Source organism: Zalophus californianus, chromosome 12, assembly GCF_009762305.2.
Source record: "Zalophus californianus isolate mZalCal1 chromosome 12, mZalCal1.pri.v2, whole genome shotgun sequence".
Classification (NCBI taxonomy): domain Eukaryota; kingdom Metazoa; phylum Chordata; class Mammalia; order Carnivora; family Otariidae; genus Zalophus; species Zalophus californianus.
This window is the reverse complement of record NC_045606.1, coordinates 9,928,504-9,952,372: the sequence shown is the minus strand read 5'-3', so window position 1 is coordinate 9,952,372 and position 23,869 is coordinate 9,928,504. Positions and strand designations below refer to the sequence as shown.

Sequence of the window (23,869 nt, the reverse complement as noted above, 5' to 3'; positions counted from 1 at the left end):
ACGCTAGAACATGAAGCACGTTAACCGTCTCTGGGATGTGCTGATATCAGTATGCTTTCAAAAATGGCAGCCCAGAAAAAGAGGAACAGTGCCACACCCTGTGAGCCAGGCTGACCTGCAGTATCAGCTGGGACTCCTTGTGGGGTCCCTGATGAGGAAGGAAGGTTGGGGGTCCTGCAAGTTCACACACGGGGGCTCTGCAACGGAGGACCCTGGGGCCTAGATACTGAAGTGACACATGAATACCCACAGGCAGGGAAGGCCCAGTCTGGACTTACTTTTATTTGTCCTTAAAACTTCTTATTTGTGGGGCGCCTGGGTGGCTCATTCAGTTGAGTGTCCAACTCTTGATTTCAGCTCAGGTCATGATCCTGCATTGGGCTCTGTGTTCAGCGTAGAATCTGCTTGTCCCTCTACCCTTCTTCACACTCCCACTTGGGCACGCTCTCTCTCTCAGAAATAAATAAATAAAATCTTTTAAAAAAACTCTTTGTGCCAAGTAACTTAACATAACATAAACTTTTTTTGCTTAAATTGTGTGTATAATTTCTTCAATTATCAATACAGAGACTGAAAAGACATAATTTCATTCCATTTCAGAATTCCCACACATTTGTAACAACAAGTATAACCAATTTCCCAGCAAGTAGTTGTTCAAGCTAAGTGAGACAAACAAAGGAAGTGCACAATTACTAGAAGATGTTTTCTCATAAATGAAATTATGCACCATGGCAATTATTCAACTAGTAAACGTTTTCCATTTCAATCTATGCTTTTTAAGCTATTCTTTTGGATTTGAATTGTACAATTGTATTGTACATATCCCAGATCATAGTTCATTGCTCTGGAATATATTTTACTATATATATATATATATAATATATATATATATATATATATATGGGTCTGGCTAGGAGCCATCCTGTCTGTGTTTATGTAAGGCCAAACCACATTATCATAGATGGCTTGCACACCTACAAAAAAATTATCTGGGGCTTACTAGTGGCCCACATCAGCCTGTGAAACCAATGTAATTTTGTCTTTAGAAATTCCATCTTATGATCTACCCATTCAGAACAAATAAACAACTGTCTATTGGTGGTCTGCATTGCAAGTCTCCTGTGCTAGAAACCATGCCATCTGCTGCACTCCATCTGGTCGCAGCCCCTTGTTGAGAGGTAGGCAGTGGTGATCCTCACTACACAGTGCTGCACAAGACACCAAAGCCTGAGACCGTTCCCCAGACCTTGCTTTCCTGATCACTTACCATTGGTTCAGGGTGGGCAGCCAACCTGAGTCAGAACAAGCAAGGAATCATGTCGGAAATTTGGACGAAGAGAGAGTCAAGTTGGTCTCTCTAGGATGAAAACCACAGGAAGTGCTGACAGCGAGAGAGAAGAAAGGAACAGATGTGCACAAAGAGAAGTCAAGGAGAGAAGGTGGATGAGGGAGAGGGATGTCACTGAAGTGCCTCATCTTCCTGGCAGCCAACTGCATTCCTGACCCTGGATTCCATGAGATACCACCAGGAACTTATAAAGAAGTCCCCCCTTGGCTTAAGCTAGTTGAAGTTTACTTTAACCAAAATATTTCTAATTAGCACAAGTTGGTGTTGGAAGCCAACATAAAATAAGATAATAATATCGTCTAAAAAGTTCAGTTTTCCAGAAGAGGAAACAGAGAACAGGTGGTTAAGTCCTTACAGGAGATCCCACACCAGGCAGCCCGGCCCCTAGACCAGAGGATTAACTTCTCTATTGTTTGGCTTCTTCACATGGACACAAAGGGAGAGGCCTGATCTGGTGCCAGGCATCTATGCATTGGTGTCTTCACCATACCACTTGCTTGGGGCTAATTATTGACCTTCAATTTCTTAATTTGTGACATGAAGATAGCTATAATTGTGAAAATATAGAGTTGTTGCAAGGCTCAGGGAGATAACATGAGTATCATGTTGGCCCAATAGGCACTCAGTGAAAGTTATTTCCAACCTGTTTCCAATTTTTCACTCATACGTAATTGCAGTCATTGAAGCTCATGGCATATTGTAAAGGGTGGTGGTAACCAGCATCCTTCTGCATTTTTACTGTTAAATAGGGTGCTGAGATAGACATTCATCACTGTGGTAAGGAAACAATCTTCTATTCCTGGTTTACTACAAAGCTATTTTTCCTCAAAAATTGATGGCAGATACTATCAAGTAACTTCAGCTTCCAGCAACAACAAAAGCCATATGATTTTTGTCTTTTGATTTCATAATCTATTTTAATAATAGAATACCTAATATTAAACTCTCCTCAGTTTCCTAAAATCAGATATCTTTAATCACTTTGCATTGTTCTGGGAATGGATTGGTAGGTTCTGGTGTTTAAATTATGATTTTGGGGGGCACCTGGGTGGCTCAGTCAATTAAATCATGATTTTTTAAATGTATGAGTGAAATGTCTTTAGTTTTCTTTCTTTTGCTTTTTCTCCAGATTCCATTTTGTGGTGATGGTAGCTCATAATGATGAATTAAGAGGTTTTCTATCCTTTTCTGATTTCTGGAACTATATAAATAGCAGAGGGGCTTTCTATCCATGGAGGGTTTGAAAGAATATGTCTTTAAATACATATGTGTGTGTCATCAACTTCGTATATACTCCTTTTCCTTATGATTTTCTAGTTCATACTGTGGGCATTTGTCTATTTAAGTTTTCTGCTTCTTCCTGAATAGATCTGAATAATTTATATTTTGTTAGAAAATTTACAATTCACTGAAATCCACTTTTTTAACATTGAGCTGAAAATTGTATTCTTGTGTAATATTTTCTTCTAATCCATATCTGTGGATACTTACTGCCTGCTGAGATTACAATTTCTCTTTACTAGGCCTTTGGGGGCCACCTCTAAGTGAAGAGGGTACTTGGCCGGGCACCTGTGTTGATGTTTGCTCTCTTCCTGCTTTGGGTGGTCTTGGTCATCTCCATCTGGATGGTCACAACGCCACCATCATGCTAGAAGCATCAGCTGTAATGCTTGGAGCCCAGTTAGAGTGGGCAAGCCTGTATTGGGGTAGAAGCCTGTGTTTGTATACACAGGAGTGTGGTCACCACGTTGGGGACTGGTCAGTTATCGAGCTGGTCAGGAGACAGCACTTGAGGGACAAAGCACTAGTGGGGCACACTGGCCTCGAGGACTCTGAGACGTCTGATTATTCTATGAGCTTCCCCCATCCACAGTGCACCTTCGCTGAGATTCCCTTCACCTCCAGTCTCTTCAGAGTCAATAATATTTGTATGTTGATATTTGTATGTTATTTCCTGCAAATAGAACTGACCACTTGAAATATGCCAATTTGAAGTGGTATTTACAATTATGCTCATTCTATGGGATCAGATGATCTATTCATTTTAACAATTTTTATAGTAGTTATAGAGTAGGAAATCTTCTGAGTCTAAAAAGAGTCTCATGAAAGGTAGTGGAGATGGGTGAGTTGAAAATTCCAACTGGGAGGGTCTGAAAAAAGTCACAACTAAGTCTACAGTTAGGGTAAAATATACTTAGATGGAAAGAGACCAGGGAGACCCCCGTGATGGAGGTAGGAGCCAGAGATGAGCAAAGCCCATACAGGGAGGGAACCAATGTGCTAGAGAAAGCAGACAAGCATCTGGTTTAAGAGCAGGGCAATAATGGGATCAAGCTCCAGGGAGACTCAGCAATCAGCCAAGCAAGTTATTAGCAAAAATTTCAGGATATTAGAAAAAAAATCCCAGGATTCGCCCCGATAAGGTTTTATTCTTTTTTATTCTTTTTTTAAATTTTATTTTATTATGTTTGTTAATCACCATACATGACATCATTAGTTTTTGATGTAGTGGTCCATGACTCATTGTTTGCATATAACACCTAGTGCTCCATTCAATACGTGCCCTCTTTAATACCCAACACGAGGCTAACCCATCCCCCTACCCCCCTCCCCTCTAGAACCCTCAGTTTGTTTCTCAGAGTCCATAGTCTCTCACGCTTCGTCTCCCCCGCCGATTTCCGCCCCCCTTCATTTTTCCCTTCCTACTTTTTTTAAAAAAACATAAAATGTATTATTTGTTTCAGAGCTACAGATCCGTGATTCAACAGTCTTGCACACTTCACAGCACTCACCATAGCACACACCCTCCCCAGTGTCCATCACCCAGCCACCCCATCCCTCCCGACCCCCACCACTCCAGCAACCCTCAGTTTGTTTCCTGAGATTAAGAATTCCTCATATCAGTGAGATCATATGATACATGTCTTTCTCTGATTGACTTATTTCGCTTAGCATAATACCTCTAGTTCCACCCATGTTGTTGCAAATGGCAAGATCTCATTCCTTTTGATGGCTGCATAATATTCCATTGTATTGGAATATTGTATACATAGACCACATCTTCTTTATCCATTCATCTGTTGATGGACATCTTGGCTCTTTCCATAGTTTGGCTATTGTGGATATTGCTGCTATAAACATTGGGGTGCACGTACCCCTTTGGATCCCTGCATTTGTATTGCCCCAATAAGGTTTTAAATCATTAAAGGCCCTTATATCTGGAGGTAGCCAAATCTACAGGACCAGTTCTTCCCAGCAGAGACCTGTTCTTTGTTTGTGTGTGGCTAGCAATGTCAAATAGCAATGTAGGCTCAGCTTATGCTTACCACCGTGTGATTCCATGCAGTTCTTCCTACTGACTATAAGCATAATTGCCATATATAACTCATACTCAAGTCCTCTACCTCCTGGCATGTACTGAGCACACATTAGGCCTTCAGGTGGTATCTCTGGAATGCTTGAATAGATAAGGACGCATGGTCCAGAAAACTTTCTATGTCCTCCTCAGGTTCAATGTGAACTGCTTATCTAGGGTTCCAGACTTCCCCTTTACCAGTGCACTTCTTCCCTTGGGTCCTTACACTGTCAGTTCTGAGAAGAAGATTCCAGCATAATGACTCTCTTCTAGTACTTGCGGGAGAGGAGGGTTCCTTTAATACAGACCACGCACATAGGCATTGTTCATGGTAAATAAGAAGGAGGAAAATAGGTCCCTCCCTTGTGTCATCAATTGGCAAATTCCTTAAACAGCTTACAATGAGTACTATCAAGAAACACATTAAATACAAATTAAAATTAAAATATTTAACAATGCAAATTTCCACCTGCCTTTACATTTTTCTGCCTTGTCTGTGTTTCAGGTTCAGGTTTAGTGGTCGTATCCTAGGCCTGGCTTTGATCCATCAGTACCTTCTTGACGCCTTCTTCACAAGGCCCTTCTATAAGGCACTCCTGAGACTGTAAGTGTATTATTGCAGGCCATGGTCCACCCAGCCCTGCCTGCAGGACACTAGGTGCTGGCCTCCCTGGTACCTCGGACGCTCCATCCCTGTTTTGCCCTAACCATTCCTGTTTGTTGACTTTTCTGAGTGCTTAGATGTCACATAAACCTTTTAGTACAATAAAAAGGCATTTAGAGTTTTTATGTAAGCGTAGGAGAAGACTATTATAACTTCATATGACGGATATGAATCAGTTTATATAAATAATTAGAGTAATAGTACAAACTTTGCATTACACTAAGTAGAATTAATCTGTCTAAAACTTAGTTGTTTTAAAATATTTTTTAAAACTTTTTTCCAATTGCCATCAAGAATCCACGAGTTGATAATTGTCCCATATTTATTATTGTCATTTCAAAAAAAAAAAAAAAGCATTGAATGAACTAAAAAGATTCGTCAATATATTCAAGAGCATCAGATTGTTAGAATCGGTCCATATTGTTTTAGCCAGGTCTGGGCATCCGTTTGCTTAACAAACTGTTTACTTTGTGCCCTTGGAATGCACCCAGGCCCTGTGATTTGAGCGACTTGGAATATTTGGATGAGGAATTCCACCAGAGTTTGCAATGGATGAAGGACAACAATATCACGGATATCCTAGACCTCACTTTCACTGTTAACGAAGAAGTTTTTGGACAGGTTTGTGAGACATGGGGCTTGGAAAAGAACATTGGTTTTTTACTGTGGAAAATTCACATAACACAAAATTTACCACCTTAACTGTTGTTAAGTCTACAGTTCAATATTGTTAAGTATATTCACACTGTTATACGATCAATCTCTAGGACTTGTTCATTTTGCAAAACTGAAACTATAGCCATTAAACAGGAATTCCTCATTTTTCCTTCTCCCCAGTCCCTGGCAACATCCGTTCTCTTTTCTCTTTCCGCGAACTTGGCTGCTCTAGACACCTCACATAAGTGGAGTCACAGAGTATCTGTCTTTTTGTGACTGGCTTATTTCACTTAACTCATTGTCCCCAAGGTTTACCTACATTACAGCATGTGATAGGCTTTCCTTATTTTTTAGGGCTGAATAGTATTCCACTATATGTATATATAGCCTATTTTATTTACCCATTGATCTGTTAATGAACCCTTTGGTTGCTTCCACATTTTGGCCATTGTAAATAATGCCGCTGTGAACATAGGCGTACCTTTATCTGTTCAAGCCCTTGCTTTCCGTTCTTTTGGATGTGTATCCACAAGTGGGATTGCTAGATCAAAAAGTAATGGGATTTTGTTTTTAATCCAGAAAACAAAGAATCTCATTCATTTAAAATATAATTCACTGAGGACTACTTCCTTTAATAAAGCTGCCCATGTCTTCTTCCTTCTTTTCCTTTTCATGATATGGATCTACTTTATAGAGGTTTTGAAAATCAAAGTGATAATGGATTAGAAAACACTTTCGTGAAGTGTGAAATACATTTGGAAGGTATTTCTGTGATCTGTGCAACTACAAAAATACTTCTTTTTATTACTAGTGTCTAGATATTTGCTCTTCCAAAATGCATGTATATAAATATTATTCAATAAGATAAAGCTTCTCATTTTTTTTAACCAGTATTTACATATCTTTGAATGTTCTGGGTTACAGTTGTATCAGGTTAACCATAGCCTGAGTCATTTACAGGAGATTTCAAAAGCCTCTGACACGTGATAATTTGTAATGGGTCGTTGTGAGAATTGAGTTGGTAGGCTCTATAAGTACCTATAGGCATAAATATAAGCACAAATGTGAACAGCGTGCTGAGTCTGTGCGTGAGAGGCACCCACAGAACTTTGCAGCACCCATACCATAGTCAAGAATTTTGGACAGGTCCTGGAAAATGTCAACATTCTGTCGAATTTCCTTTGTGTAAAACATACCTCTGAAGAATACCCTCTTCCATATTTGAGAAAAAATTTCTTTTCTTTTTACAACTATAGAGAGCACATTTAAATATGTTCAAGAATATACGATTTGTTGGGCCCCAAGAGTCGCACGGTGGAGTGTGTGACTCTTGATCTTGGAGTTGTAAGTTCGAGCCCCGTGTTGGGTGTAGAGAATACTTAAAAACAAAATCTTCCAAAAAAAAACCCCAAAAGAATATACAATTCACTTAACTGTCTTGCCATGTACTAGGTGAAAGTACGAAATACACTATTCCCTTGTCTGTGACTTCTTTTAGCCCATTCTTTACATTTGCCTTGCAGTAGAGGGTAAATTTGTAAAATAAACGCAATCATTTAGCAAGTTTAAGACAATGGAGTAGCCATCTTAAAAATTTTTAAGTTAGATTCTTAACCTAACTCATCACACCGCAATAAATTCCACCTGGATTAGAAATCTGACTGTTAAAAATAAATAAATAAAAAAGAAGAAAATGATAGGATTTTTATTTTTAGTCTTCCAGTAAGGAATGCTAATGCAGATGTGACACACTTTCAAAGTCATAAAGGAAGATTGACATAGTGAACTAAAATTACTCTTTAATTCTGTGTGGCAAAAATACAGCATAAACAAAGTAAAAGTGTCATAATATTGAATAGAACATGTTACACAGACAAAAGGCTATTCTTTCAATATAGGAAGAGATTCCACAGATCAATAGGAAATGATCAACAACAAATACAAAATTAGCAAAACGTAAGTAGTTCCCAGAAAAGGAAATATGAGAAAATAATTTCATTCACAAGTTGTAAAAATGTGAATTAGAGTGAAATGCTACTTTCACTATATACGATTGTCACGAATCGATTGTCCTTCTACGATTGTCATGTATTGGAATGTTTACCAGTATTCCATTCTGGAGGTGGCGTAGAGAACAGACATGCTGTACAGGAGTGTAGGTGGGAGTAAGTTGTGTCACATCTGCATTAGCATTCTCTGAAAGGCAACTTTATGATAGCTTCCCTCATTCTAAATGCACCTGCCCTTCCGGGTATTATATGTAAGTGATGAATCACTAAATTCTACATCCGAAATTAGTATTACACTGTATGTTAACTAACTGGAATTTAAATAAAAACTAAAAAACTAAAAAATAAATGCACCTGCCCTTGAGTCAGTACCCATGTCTAGGGATTTGTCCTATTGATTCACACCTAATTCAAATGAGTAACGTATTAAGATCTTCACTGGAGCATTGTTGATAGCTGCAAAAGATCTGAGGCGATCTAAATGTCCAGAAATAGAGCATTGGTTAAATAAATTATGATGCATTCACACAATGGAATAATGAGCCAGTGGGATGTGTGGCTAAAAAGGGCAAGACATCCCAGCCCATCAACTTCCTTGTAAATCGTAAACAGTAAACAGAATATTGCAACAACAACAACACAAACAGAGTAAGTCAGGTCTGAATTGGTATAAAACAATTGTCAAGGTACATTTTTAAGTGAAAAAAGTATGGTGATGAATAGTGTATATAATATGCTACTGTTTATGGGGAAAAAGAGATGATATATACATATTCCCTGGTATATGTGTCAATTATCCCTAGAAGAGAAGTAAAGGCAATTTTCTCCAGGTAGGGAGATTTTATGGCTGGGAGATGAGATGGGAGAGAAGCTTGCTTTTCATTTATGGCTTTTTATACCACTTGAATGTTATTCCATGGGCGCATATTACCTACTCAAAAACAATGAAGTGAACTACAAATAACTGAATACATAAAATTAGAGGGAAAAAATAACATTGAAAATACAAAAGGGCAATCCTTCGTGTGTGTGTGTGTGTGTGTGTGTGTGTGTGTGTGTGTGTGTGTGTGGCATAGGAACAACTCAGAGAGAAGTTTACAATGTTCCCAATGATAAAAATAAGGAGGTGTTGTAGATCTAGAATAATCTATATCTGTGTAAAGCATAAACAGATCTCATTCCTCTTCAAATGTAGTCACTAAGAACAATGACTTTGGTTTTAGAAAACTGAGTTGTAGCCCTTCTTTTGGCAAGTCATGAGGTCCTGAAGAGCAGACACATAGATGCAGGTGAAAGACATCATAGGCTTGTCCTACATGTGTTAGTGAGGATTAAGGTCAGCTTCCTGTAAAGAAATCCAGAAGGACCCTGCTGAAATTAACAGTTTATTTTTCTCTCAAATCAAAGTGTAGAGGCAGGCAACCCTCAGCTGCAGTGCCTACCATGGGCACCTGCACTCGTGGCCCAACCATCACGTTCGTGCCTGAAGCAGCAGGACAAAGGATGGGTTAGCCTGGACAAAGGAAGAACAGCCCCTCCCCTTAAGGAGGTTCCTGAAAGTCCCATACAACATTCCTGCTTACACCTTACTGGCCAGAATGTAGTTACATGGCACACCTAGCTGCAAGTGAAGTTAGGAATTAGTCTTTAACTGGACGGCTGAAAATCAGAGGGTCCAAGGAATGTGGATATTGAGTGGCAGTAGGGATGTTAGAATTAGCCAGTATTTTTTTATTGTTATGTTAATCACCATACATTACATCATTAGTTTTTGATGTAGTGTTCCATGATTCATTGTTTGCGTATAACACCCAGTGCTCCACGCAGAACGTGCCCTCTTTAAGACCCATCACCAGGCTAACCCATCCCCCCATCCCCCTCCCCTCTAGAACCCTCAGTTTGTTTTTCAGAGTCCATCGTCTCTCATGGTTCATCTCTCCCTCCAGTTCCCCCCCCCTTCGTTCTTCCCCTCCTGCTATCTTCTTCTTCTTTTTTTTTTAACGTATATCGTATTATTTGTTTCAGAGGTACAGATCTGTGATTCAACAGTCTTGCATTTTATAATTAGCACTAGTCACCTAAGTGATAGCAGAAAAAAATAACCATCAGACTTCTGGCCTGTTTGTTTAGGTCCCTAAGTCAATGAATGCCAAATATACATATCTACATTTCTTAAACCAATGGCTAAATACAGTTATGCCTCATTTGTCTTACAGCTTTGAGCGGTGAGGTGAGCCCCTTAGGTGACATCCCCTTCAAACACCAACACTTTCTGATAAAAATGTCTAACATGTTATCCACCCTCTTGCCTTTCAAAAGATAGAGCACAGATCATAACTTTCAAGGATTCATTTGTCCTAACAAACAAGCACCACCATACTAAGTGGCAAGATCATTCTCTGTTTTCTTTCTCAAGGTCAGTCTCATCGGTCCGTCAGCCAATATTATACCAGCTGTAAAAACCATCTTCCCACCCTCTGCTATTTTCCTGTCAATGACCTGCTCTGGGTGGGGAGGCTTGTGGCTTTTGAGAATGTGATCTAATTGGGATTTGGGGGAATTGAGTATAAAGACCTTCTGGTCCACTGTTCCCCTGGGACAACAAGGGGCATTTTTCTTTTATTTCCATTATGCCTCTTGAGTTAAGGAAATACGTTTCCTCTTTATAAAACAAACAAACAAAGAATGCAGCTTTTCTAAGGTGCATAACCATCATCTGAGAAGAACCAGAGCTTTTTTAGTAACTCCCAGGAAAGGAAAAAGAATGAAGGAGGTAATAATGCTGAACCCATGTGAAGAAGACATTTTGTAAATAGCTCATCCTCCTAGAATTGGTATGTGTCACTGCAAGATCAGCTGAGTTGACAAGCATCACAATCTTTCTGTTTCCCCACAAGGTAACAGAAAGGGAATTAAAATCTGGAGGAGCCAACACCCAGGTGACTGAGAAGAACAAGAAGGAATACATCGAGAGGATGGTGAAGTGGCGGGTGGAACGCGGTGTGGTACAGCAGACTGAGGCCCTGGTGAGGGGCTTCTATGAGGTGAGACCCAGGCCCAGCTGAGGAAGGCAGGCCGCAGTCAGGGCCCTTATTACCAACACAGCTTGTGGCGGGGGGGGGGGGGGGGGGGGGGGGGGCGGCGCGGAGAAGAAGAACCAAGGCAGGCAAAGGGCTCAGCTCCAGTCACCACATTGCAAAAAGGACACACTTGGGACAGATGAAAGAAGGGTCAGAGTTCTCTGGGAAACCTAACTCTGGTGGTAGGTGAAAAATGCTCTCACAAAAATGGTGTTGCTATGGCCCCGGTGTTATATGACAACATTCAGTATCTCCTGTCAAGATATGTGCATGCTGTGTTTCCTTTCATTCAGTGAAATAAAAATAAGTGAAGTTAAGGTGTTGGAGGACATTGTCCACTCTTGCTAGATTTCTCTTTTGTTATAGTGTCACATTGTGCCACATAATCCATACTAAGGCGGTAAATCAAGAGGAAGGGACAGTTGCCAGCTTCCTGTGTACCAAATGTTGACATCCTTTAACCTTTTGCAATTTAGAAACAAGGCACTGTAAATATTCTCTCAGGGCTTGGGTCTTGGAAGGTTTTCTTTCCCTGCCCATAATGGAGAACAACATGGCTCACGGGCTCATCCACCACTAGTCTGATCAGAGGAGCTGTTCTGTTGTGCCTGATATATTTGGCAACAAAGCATAAAGTCAGAGCTCAGAGCCCTAGCAAAGGAGGTCTTTCCAGATCTTTGAAGGAGGGAGGAAGGAACTGAGGGGAGAAAGGAAGGGAAATACAGTTGTTTTAATATAGAATGCCCATTTCTAAGAAATAAGTCAGAGTTGGAAAGGAAGGGAAATACAGTTGTTTTAATATAGAATGCCCATATCTAGGAAATAAGTCATGGAAGAGAGGATACCTTTTAAGTGAAATGATAATAGTAAAAGCTTTCAAGTCACTTCAAAGTGTTTGGAACTTTTGCCTTTAAAATGCAATGATAACCTGGAAACTTCAATGTGACAGAGAAAGTCAAGTCGGATTTGCTCATAACATTTTGAGAGGGAGTATCAGAGGTAGTGAAAACCCTGGGGCCTTTGAGTTCCCAGCTCATCAACGGGTTGTGTTTCAGAATGTTTAAGTCAACAGTTTTGAACTTAAACATGATGGTACATTGGTAAAAAAAAAAAAGAAAGAAAGAAAGAAAGAAAAAAAAGTTGGAAATGATGGTCAGTCTCCCAGTGTAAAACCACAGAAGTAATAATAAGGAATATAACTTCAGTGTGGTTGGACCTGAAGCCTAATCTGTATTTCAGGTCGTAGACTCGAGGCTTGTCTCCGTGTTCGACGCCAGGGAGCTGGAGCTGGTGATAGCTGGCACGGCGGAAATCGACCTCAACGACTGGCGGAATAACACGGAGTACCGGGGAGGTGAGCTAGCAGGCCAGCGCACACACAGTTCACTGTTTTTTAAAGAAATTTATACTAAGGCGAAATGGCATAGCGTAACATTAACCGTTTTAAAGTGAACAAGGCAGTGGGGTTTGGTACATTCACAATGTTGTGTCTCCACCACCTCTAGCTGGCTCCAAAACATTGTCCTCACCCCAAAAGGAAGCTCATTACTCATTAGGCAGCTTCCTCCCACTCCTCCCTCCCCCAGCCCTGACAAACATCAATCTGCTTTCTGTCCCTGTGGACTTACCTATTCTGGGTATTTCATGTAAAAAGAGTCCTGTAATATGTGGCCTTTTGGGTCTGGTTTCCTTCATTTAGCCTACTGTTTCAAGGTTTGTCCATGCTGTAGTGTCTCCATACTTCATTCCTATTTGTGGTTAAATAATATTCCATTATAACTCTGAAAAACAAACTGAGGGCTCTAGAGGGGAGGGGGGTGGGGGGATGGGTTAGCCTGGTGATGGATATTAAGGAGGGCACGTTCTGCGTGGAGCACTGGGTGTTATGCACAAACAATGAATCATGGAACACTACATCAAGAACTAACGATGTAATGTATGGTGATTAACATAAACAATAAAAAATTAAAAATAATAATAATATTCCATTATACATATATATATTTTGTCCATATATATGTAATATAAATATAAAATAATATTCCATTTTATATCTACATTTATAACATATATTCCATCACTCTTTAAAGACTACAAAAATCTCGGCCTTACTTCAACACCTGTGCAAAGTGGGTTCTCATAACAGGCTTTCCTATAACTTCGATGCTGAATGTTCCTTCAGGTGACCCCCATTGGGATAGTCTCTGGCCTCCCTCCATGTAGATGCTTTACTGAGAACCGGCCCCTGGAGGCCAGCTCCTGAGCTCGGTTACCTGCTGTCAGGGAAGTGTGGCCCACTTCCTGTAGAATTGCAGCCCTGTTCCCTTCGATCTCGGTTTCCCGCAACGTGGTTCTGTGATTTTTCCAAACTCTATTTCTAACCCTTCCCACCTATTTACTTTCACACTGCCAAACTAGTCTTCTTGAAATATTATTTTCACCAGGTCACTTCCTTACCCACAAAACAAACTCCTTATTACGAAAAGGCTTTTCAAAGTTTTTTTTTTTTTTTTTTTTTTTAGGCTCAAAACCATTTCTTTCTGTAAAATATTACAGAGAAACCAATCAAAACCACAGAGAGAGAGTGAGGTCCACCACCTCGGCCTCCCTCTTCTCCCCAGTATACTCGGCCTGAGGAGCCTCTGCGGGACCACTGGGCATTTCCCGGCATGGTATGACCACTGCCGGCCTCAGGTGGCAAGTCCCAGGGTCTCTGCCTGGCTGTTACAGCCCAGTAAGGCCCCCAGTGAGCTTCCCTTTGGCCCTCCCCAGGCCCCGCTCTGCACTAGTCGGCTTGCTGTTCCCTGCATATTTCTTCCTCGTTCTTGTTGTTCTCCATCTCTCCTGGCGTCCACTCACACAAAGCCTTCCCAGGCTCAACGCACACCTCCCCTCCCTCTCTCTACCCCAGCCCACATAGATTTCTCCCGTGTCAGAGTGCCTCTTGCGTTTACAGCACTGGTGAATCATTTGCTTGGACTGGTTGACCCAACCTCTCCCAACTGTGCTGGGACAGTGGCCCGACTGGTCCGACTGGCCTGAGAGCAGCTACTGGACACGCGGGCATCTTCTGTTCACTGAGCTTGCCATTTACCTCCAGCCCTTCTTAAGTCCTAGGCTCGCCCACAGTATGTGGTTACCAAGGGCTAAGACATCAGAACAGAGAAAATACATTGAAATATTGGGTTGATAGAGGGTTTTGTCTCTTACGGTCCCAAGGATCTCTAGCCACACCTTTTCTCATTTACATGAGGCAGGAAAATGGCTGGTGGGGTCCCAGTTGTTCACATAGAAAGCAGACGTCTCTGAGGACATCCCTCAGAGCATAAAAACTTTTTATAAAATATCTATTTTCTAAATCTGCTTTTGCTATAAAGCTTGACCTAGTTGCGCAGATTGTCTTAGACCTGTGTGAAGGCCATCGTTAGAGAAACTGGCAGACTGACAACAACTGTTCGGTTCTCATCACACCTGCAGTATATGTCACCTCTCTCCCTTCCTCCTCCGCTCTGCACATCCTCCCTTGTCTCTCCCTCCTTCCGCTCCATCCAGGTTATCACGACGGGCATCTTGTGATCCGCTGGTTCTGGGCCGCCGTGGAGCGCTTCAATAATGAGCAGAGACTGAGATTACTTCAGTTCGTCACGGGAACATCAAGCGTGCCCTATGAAGGTTTTGCAGCCCTCCGAGGAAGCAATGGGCTCCGGCGTTTCTGCATAGAGAAGTGGGGGAAGATTACATCTCTCCCCAGGTAGGGGCTCCTGCCGGCCTTCAGGAAACCCACCAAAGAGGGCCAGCATACTTTGATATTGGAGCGTTGGGGGATGATCCTTTGGGATGGAATTCTTTCCTGCCACCCAAGTTATTGTTATATGAGTTATCGGTGAAAGGCACCAGTGAGGAGTCTCTGGCAAGTGAATTTAGACCATATTCTTAGTGGTTTTTTTGATTATTGATGGTATTTAGGCTGTAGTGTCATGGCCCATGTGTCCATTGTGGGAAGCTTTCCAATCTGTATGTAGCCCAATTTAACGTAAGGAGGAATGTCTCACCAGGTAAGGGTGGGAGGAGAGTCTGGAAGCCCAAAGTAACCCTTCCAGCACTTTATCTGTACTTCCCCAGCACATCACTTGATACTCTGCAGGATGGTTGTGCATGTACAGGTCACGTTTTTCCTACTATGTTTTAAAACATGTGAGGACAAGACCATGAGTATCTCATGGTGAGACAGATGCTGACCATAGATATCTCATATCTACAGTGACTTCTATATAGTAAGCTGTCAAGGAGATTATTGTGAGATAAATGCAGTAAAGGAGACACTAGGGATCCAGGCAACTTAACGGAATGAATTCCCTATGCCATGAGTTCTAATACTTCCTGGGTCCTTCCTAGGCCACTTTGAGCAGCCTTTTCCTGCTCAGTGAAATAAAGAGCACTAAAGAGATACTTCTGTTTAGGTACCACAGTAATAAATACTGCTCAACAACAGAAGAAAAGATTGATCCATATTATTTTCTTCAACTATGATATTTTCTAATTATAAAAGAAGATTCACATTTAATTCAGCTGTTTCCACATGGCCTCCCAGATACTATTGCTAAATCCCAATGGAAGGATTTACTGAACTGTGATTTGCATTCGGATCTCCCAGACCTTCCAATGTCCTGAAGACAAGTCACCTGATGTCAGTGAGCATCAGGAGGCCCAGGAAACAGGGTGCATGCCCAGCTGGTCAATAACAGCCTAAAGCCTTGGCACAATTTTCAGCCCTGGCTTCACCCACTTGTTCAGCAGACCCTCAGTGCTCATTCACATGGGTCTGCTGATAGCTGAGCCTACTGAATTAAATCTGGCAAGAAAATAAAGCTAAAAAAGGCAAGATTTCCATTTGTCTAGTTTAATGATAGATTTGGAAGATGAGGTTATTTGGAAACAGTCTGTTTTTATTTTAGAGAAATGAGTTTGCATCACCATTTGATGATAGCCCGCCCCTCCCCCCAGCATCACGTGCACCCTGAAGAGTGGCTAAGACACAACCATCTACCTTCCCAGAGGAGTTTATAGTCTAGGGAGGAACACAGCCCAATAGTAATAAATCACAACACAAGGTGGAATCAGAGGAGCACTGAGAAAGGAAGGTAAAAGTAAGGTGCCGTGAAGATGTAGACTACAGACCAAATCCCCACTGAGTTGGGAAGAGGAGATGGCACAAGAGGGTGGCACTTAGGTGAGCATTGAGGGTCAAAGAATGAGTAGAGGGGAATTCCAAGCTGAAGCAGGAAGGATTGCTGGACCAGCGTGGAGAACAAGCTATCCAAAATGATACTCATAAGGGATGAGACTGAGAAAGATAGTTTGGTGGGTCCCAGGGGGAAGACTCTGCCGAGGGGTATCTGTTTTATTCATTGAGGAAATGGAAATAGGAATTGTTTTTGTCATTCGGGGGCCACAGATTGAGTCTAATTACATATTTCCCTTGAGAAGCTTTAGAAATATACATGAATACTATTAACCCACATAAAGAGCTTATAAGATAGACACTGGGCTTATAATTGGGCTATTCACATCTGGGCCAAGCCATCCCTAAAAATGTTGCCATTCTGCAAACCCCAGAGAGGATTCCTTGGGGAGGCAGAGACTTTACCCTGCACCAAGAGGGTCCCAAGAAGCAAGTGCTGAGATGCCTCTGGGAGGACAGTGAAAATGACCCCCTCGATAGTAACCCTTAACTAGCCTTCCTTGTACATGTTCTGAAGATCCAAGAACCTCAAAAGGGTCACCAATGTGTGCAGATAAAGAAGTAACTTCTGACTTTCAAGGACAGAAGTTTGGGTAGATGTAGCCAGACCACATGGCAGATGGCAGGAAGCCCAGAGGCTAGCAGGAGCGCCAAACAGACACAGGACAACCCAGGACTTCCCAGAGAATGTGACCCCACTGCACACTGCCCACACTGGGAGGAGAGGTGCTCTGGAACTGCTCTGTTCTCACATCTTCCCCCTGTAGAGAGGCACCTGGCTTCCCAGATGAGAGTGCCAAAGAGTGTCATAACCAAACCTGAATCATAGCCCAGGCTAAATAAAACCTTTACATCAATTCAAGTCCTTGAATTGTAGGAGGGTTAAGAAGGAGGACTTTGAGAGTAGTGGTTTCCAGGATGTAATTTTACAGTGTCTGGTAAAGAAAGTTCAGTATCAGATGGGTTGGGTAGTCACCGGGGTTGAGGTCAAGGAGCTGGCAGGTTAGGGCATCGAACAGGTCATCCATGTGGACTCAGATACTACACGGTCTGGTGAGCACACCTGAAATGGGAAGGATTTAAGCAGTGTACCAGAGATTTTAATAAATGTAATTAGCTGGAAGGTCAGAAGATACGGAAGATATATCTAGATCACTGATTTGCAAACTTTTTAACCCTAGGCTAGAGAAAGAAATACCTTTTACATAACATTACAACCCAGTACAAGCATATCTACTTGTGTGTGTGTGTGTGTGTGTGTGTGTGTGTGTGTGTGTGTGTGTGGTGTGTGTCTGAAATACAAGTCCCTCAAAACAACACTTTACCTTCTTGCCTAAAGATAACATGCCGTATCTTCTAATCTATCCTATTTGATTGAAATAAAATGTCAGATAAAACCTGTAATTATGGGGGGAAATATCTACATGGCGTGAGATCCAAAGGTACGGAATTTTTTAAACATTTGATTCCCTCTTATTTATTTATTTATTTATTCATTTTTATTGAAGTATACTTGACACAGGATGTCACATTAGTTTCGGGTGTACAGCATAGTGATTCCCCAGGTCTATAAGTTGTGCTGTGCTCACCATGAGTGTGGCCACCATCGACAACACCATGATGATGTCATTGACTACATTCCCTGGATTGTGCCTTTTATTATTGTGACATATTCATTCCATAACTGGAAGTCTGTACCTCCCACTCGCCTTCACCCATTTTGCCCATCCTCCCACCCTCTCCTCTCTGGCCACCACCAGTTTGTTTTCTGTATCTATGGGTCTGTTTCTGCTTTTTGTTTGTTTGCTTTGTTTTATTTTTTAGATTACACATATAAGTGAAATCATTTGGTATTTGCCTTTCTTTGTCGGACTTATTTCACTTAACATAATACCCTCCAGGTATTTGTTGTCACAAATGGCAAGATCTCATCCTTTTCTTACGGCTGAGTAAAAGGAACAGAAATTTTTGATCACAGATTGACAAGTAATGATCTAGAATTGGCAGTGGGGCGTGAGCAGAGTGCTCATTCATATCACAGAATGTGGCAGAGTGATCATTGGCCATCTCCACTCATGGGGACTGAGAAAGGATGCTAGGACTTGTAGGCCATGTCCAGAAAGGCAGTGGGAGAGTTTCCTTACTATGGAACAAGGACTGGGGAGGGGAGAGAGGAGAGGCTCCAAAGGAAAGAAAAGCATGGAAGCTAGTCAGAGTAGACACAGCACAAGACAGCATGGAGAGGAGAGAAACTTAGGGGTTTACGCTTGGAGTAAGGACCAGGGACTACAGAACCGTGCGTCATGGGCAGGTTAGTATAAAAGTTGCAAACAGAATTCTGACAACACACTTCACTGCAGATGTAAACTGAGCCCAAGCCCAGGCGGAGGGGGAGGCCTGGTTAAGGTGGGCAGTTGGCTTACTCTATAGGAATGGCTCTCAAGGGGGATGGGAGAGGTGATTTTGCCCCCTACTGGACATTCAGCAATGTCTGGAGACATTTCCGGTTGTGGGGGAGAGGTGATATTGGCATCCAGCAGGTAGAAGCCAAAGATGCTTCCAAACACACAGGACAGCCCCTCACAATAGAGAATTAGTAAGTTTAAAATGTTAGCAGTGCCAGGGTGAGAAACCCTGCTCTGTGGACCATAAGGCTACAATGGAGGCTTCAGGGAGCCATTGGGAGTTCAGAAGAGAGACTGACAACCACTGAGAAGCCATAGAAAAGCCACGGGAAGAGAGATGTTCAAGAAGAAAAGATGCCAAAGGCTTTTAAAGAGCTTGAGGAGGTGGGGATAGAGAACGGGTCCCTGGATTTGGGAATCAGGAGGTTCTTGAGAAGGTTGAAAAAGAGTAGGTTCCGTAGTGATGAGAGTGAGAACCATCTAAGGAATGAGGCCGTGGTTGGGCGGTGGAAGAAGATGGCGTGAACAGAAGACAGGACTTGTAAAACTGGCCTCGCAGCTCGCTGAACAGCCAGCAGCAGAGAACAGCGATTTGTTTGCTTTTAGCAGTGTTGTTTCCTTTTGACCAGCCTTAAAGGGGTCTCTTCTGGGGAGAAGCATACTATCTTTGGCATTGGTTACCATTTTAATCAATAACTTGGAAGAAAAATCAAGGAGACAGGGAGATCAATCATGCAGATGATACAGATTAGAAGGGCAAATCATACCGTGATTGACACAATCTAAATCCTGAATTATCTCAAAATGCTGGAATCCTAGATTAACACCAACAGAGTGAAAATTGACCTGGCATGATTGAAAAGATCCATGTGGAGTTCCAAAATATCAATTGCACAAATAGGAGATCAGGGTGATTCATTTGCCAGTAGTTTCTGTCAAAAAGGCTGAGGGTCTTGAGTCCCCACAGGTGTGACACAGTTCCTGCAATAACAACTGCAATCGTGGTTGCATCAAGAGAATCTTATGCAATCATGGTTGCATCACAGATGACAAAAGGCATGTATGTGTATTCTAACATTGGCCCTCACAACAAACGCCTGAGGTACACAGAACATCTATTAATACCCACATTTTACAAGTGAGAAAACTGAGGCTCAGAAAGACTAATTGACTTTCCCAAGGTGTTAAAGCTAGTAAGTGGCTAGACTGTGATCGGATTAGAGGTCCTCCAGCCCCTGGTTTTGTGCTTTCTCCACCACCCCCAATGCACCCTGGAAGACTGGGCCCGTGCCCAAGGAGGAAAGTAAGCAGGTCCTCTGAGCTGTCAGAACCACACCTGGAGGACTGCAAGCATTTAAGAATGCTAAATTGAATCATGATTTGATTGTGTTCGTTCATTCTAGTTTACAAACTAGAATCTATTTTAGAGAGTTAACCAAAGCTGGTGATAAATACAGTAAAAGCAAAATAAAGAAACTCTGGGTGTTCACACGAGGTCTTGAAGAGGTGCCATTTGCTAATGCTTTCAGATTATTCCCAGAAATTACCTTTTACAGAATTCATTTGGTTTGCAGATATGGGATTTTTTTGCTAACATTTCCACTCATGAGTGCCAGTTAAAAAAAAAAAAACACCAAGACGATGATGTCTGCTCCTATCTCGTGCCTAACTAGTTCAGCTAGGTTCAAAAGCGTACTTGGGATTTTCCTGCCCCACTTAGCATAGCTAGCCAGAGCCCAAAGTATGTCCTGGTTTTAATCTTTCTAAACATAGAGAAGCCACTGTAATTGTCATTCTACTCATTTTACTGAGGGCTCTTCCACTTTTACTCAAATGAGATTAGGTAACATATTTTAGTTATTTTCTTGCGAAGTCAACATAGGCCTACTGGAATCTTAGATCATAATCTGAGACCTCTACTAATCTTGGTCTGTTTTTATGCTTCTTCTCAGTTAAGTCCTTGAGGCCTAAGGCCAGATGCACTACTATCCTGTGCCCACCGTTGGAGCTTGTGAGGGGAGGAGTTTGGGGGGTAGTTTCCTAAGGACAATGAGGGAGCTGTGACCAGGAGAAGGAGGAATGGATGTTGAGAGGCAAACACAACAGTATCCTCCCCCTGAGCACTGCATCAGCCTCATCAGGAACTCTGAAAACAAAGGTATAAATAATATACAATTTCCCTGGGGATCATATAATTAGAAGAATTCAGTATCCCAAATGAAATTCAAATGAAGGGACAATGGTCTCTTTGGTTAGAGTTTTGTTTATTTGTTTGTATATATACTTGTTTTGTGATATTTTATCTTCTTCTCTTTTATTTTTTTATTATTTTATTTCATTTCATTTTAATGTGCCCTTTTTTGCGCTGGTTGGCTTCTCAAAACACCATTGCAACACACCACCCCTTCTAGGAAGCAAAAGGCATTAAGTTAACCTTGAGCAGCACCCACCCCCCATCCTCCCTACTTTGCCTTAAGTAGTCCTTGGCCTCAACCAGAGATTCCATAAAAACAAAGAACATCTGACAGGGAGAAACTAGTCAGGTGATTTGAAGTTCCACAGGAGGAACCTGTTCTGGACCCTTTGGGCTCACCACTGAGCCCTATACAGGTGATACAGGACCTGGTCCTGGTCTGTGCATTAGAGCAAGGTGGGGGAAACCATTCCTTATCTAAACCAGGTACTGGCGTGCGTGGGCCCAAAGGATGAATGAAGGATATGACAAGTAAGGCAGAACCCAGGGCACAGGGATGCTCCAGGCAACCAGGGAAGACTATTCCACAAGCTCAGCTGTCCTTGGAAATGCAACATTCCCGTGTCAGGTTAGCTGTGTCACACTGAAAACAGAAGAGTTAGACTGTCTCCAGGGCTCACCTGGCCTGACAGAGCTTTGGATCTCAAAATTCCAGGGCATCTGGTGGCATGTGTACATCAGTGCACATGGTTTACTGTGGCCCAGAAATCAGAGCTGGACAAAGCGACTTGGGAATTTGATCTTCTAATAATAATTATGTTTCTGCCTCCTTCACAGATCACGTCCAAGTTCGTAGGTCAATTGCAGAATAAAGCTGATAACCATAGAGTTGCTGACTGATTTGCTAGTACAGTTCTACATTAGTGTGGTTTGCTTATAAATGCAAACCATCTGTGTCCAGTTTTCCTACTCTCTCAACTGGTTTATTTGTGTCTAGAAGACTATTGTCCTTAGTTGCAAGGCTTTATGGTGGTCCAAAATCATGGTTGTGCTCACTTTTTCTTCCCTTTTGCTTCATAGCTTCAGACTGATCACAGATATATACAAACCAGTTGTACCTTTGAAACAAACACCTTCACCAGTCTTTTTTCCCCGTTCAGGGCACACACATGCTTCAACCGATTGGATCTGCCACCTTATCCCTCATACTCCATGTTGTATGAAAAGCTGCTAACAGCAGTGGAAGAAACCAGCACCTTTGGACTTGAATGAGGAAATGGAAATTCACCTGACATTTTCCTGGCAGTCACATCACCCTTTCTGGGATGATCCCCTTGCCCTTTCCCTGAATCAACTCTCCTTTGATTTTGGTATTCCATGATTTTTATTTTCAAACCAAATCAGGATTGACAAAAGCTGTGCATGAAGAACTGCCTTCTTCTGAGATCCAACCTTCAGGCTTATCTCCTCTATTCTCGATGAACTGCTAGCCTGTATGCAATATTAAACAACAGCTGTCTCAAGGTCTGTGTGTATCTCCACATACCTCCATTACTAACAATGAAATAGGAATGCAAGTTATGCTACACTTGACCAAATGGTAATAAAAGTTTACTTCCATTTATATAATTTTAGGGAAATTTGAGCATTAAGCATTCCGAGCTTTTATATGCCCATGTCTTCTGAGCAGAACCACCATTTTTTATAATTTCTAACAACCAACTCCAGGCTTGGAGCCAACCAACAATTTCTTTTCCTCCCACTCTCCCTTTTCCCATGCATACCACCCATCCAAAAACAGCAGTAGCAAAGCTGAAATTTTTATACATTCAACTCATGAGTCATACGTGGCCTCCGTCCCATCAGCTGGAACTAGCCTAGACATATGGTGCAAATATTACACTTTCCAACAAATAACAACACCAAGAAAAACGCCTCCTGCTGATGCAACACAGTGCATCTCAATGGTTGTGGGGATTGTAGCTCAACGTGAGTTTAGAGAAGTCTAGGAGGGGCACGCCCCTCGTGAACACTCACTGCACAAGAAGCAGAAACTTGTGCACACGAAAGAGATCTCATTATGTAACATAAAGGATGAGGCTTCTACCCCCATTGTGTTGTGTAGAATGTGATGAAGCAAGCAGGAGAGAGGGAAGAAGGCCATATTAGGTTGGTTTGAATACCTGAGTTCTGTACTGTTTTGTTTTGCTTTGCTTTGTTCGGTCAAGCTACCGTTCTCCTTCACAAGAGAAAAACAAAATGTGTAGATGATCTCATGACTTTTGTTAAAGGTGATTGGCAAACAAACTCTTGTTTTAACTTTGATATTTTTTTTCATGCTTTCTTTTTTTCTTTTCTTTATTGTGTGTTCGAATTCCTTCACATTTGATTGTCCACAGGGACACGTTAAATGAGAAGCTGCAGAGAGTGATGGTGCTTGTTTGGGGTCAAGGGCAATATAATACTCCTTCTTCATCCACAGCAATCCTCCTGGAGCAAACACCTAACACCCCAAAGGCACGCTGATTTGTCAAAATAGATATCCAGTTTCTTTTAGCACTCAGTAAAGAGATATCTCAGAAAACTTCGTGTTTTGAGAAAAACAGTTGCAGGCTCCAAAGATAGCCTAACCTCTTGATTACATTTGGAATAAGCCCAAACATAATGGTCATTTCTATTTTTCTAGGCTTGTTAATCCATGTTGTCTGAAATGTGTCATAAGTGAAAGTGTTTTTCTTCCCTGGGAAAAGAAGAGCTAAAGCCCCCCCCCCCCCCCCCCCCCGCCCCACTGTTGAGATGTCACATTGTTACTTCCAATATATCAAACAAGGGAGAAATGTGAGAAATGTAAGACAAAGTTAATTTGACAGGAAGCCATGCCTTGTGCTCATTGTATCAGTGTGTGTCCAGGCACT

The 23,869-nt window shown here is 41.9% G+C and overlaps 1 protein-coding gene across 4 annotated transcripts in view; it reads left to right on the top strand.

Annotated features, from left to right (window-relative positions):
• HECW1 (HECT, C2 and WW domain containing E3 ubiquitin protein ligase 1) overlaps positions 1–23,600 on the top strand; it is a 437,510-nt gene extending 413,910 nt beyond the window's left edge. For all 4 annotated transcript variants that reach the window (XM_027574949.2, XM_027574951.2, XM_027574948.2 and 1 more), the window contains 6 exons: positions 5,209–5,307; positions 5,859–5,988; positions 10,931–11,077; positions 12,353–12,467; positions 14,666–14,864; positions 22,115–23,600. In XM_027574949.2, coding sequence (XP_027430750.2) covers positions 5,209–5,307; positions 5,859–5,988; positions 10,931–11,077; positions 12,353–12,467; positions 14,666–14,864; positions 22,115–22,226 — 802 coding nt within the window. In that variant the 3' untranslated portion in view covers positions 22,227–23,600. The remainder of the gene's footprint in view (positions 1–5,208; positions 5,308–5,858; positions 5,989–10,930; positions 11,078–12,352; positions 12,468–14,665; positions 14,865–22,114) is intronic.
• Positions 23,601–23,869: the final 269 nt, after the last annotated feature.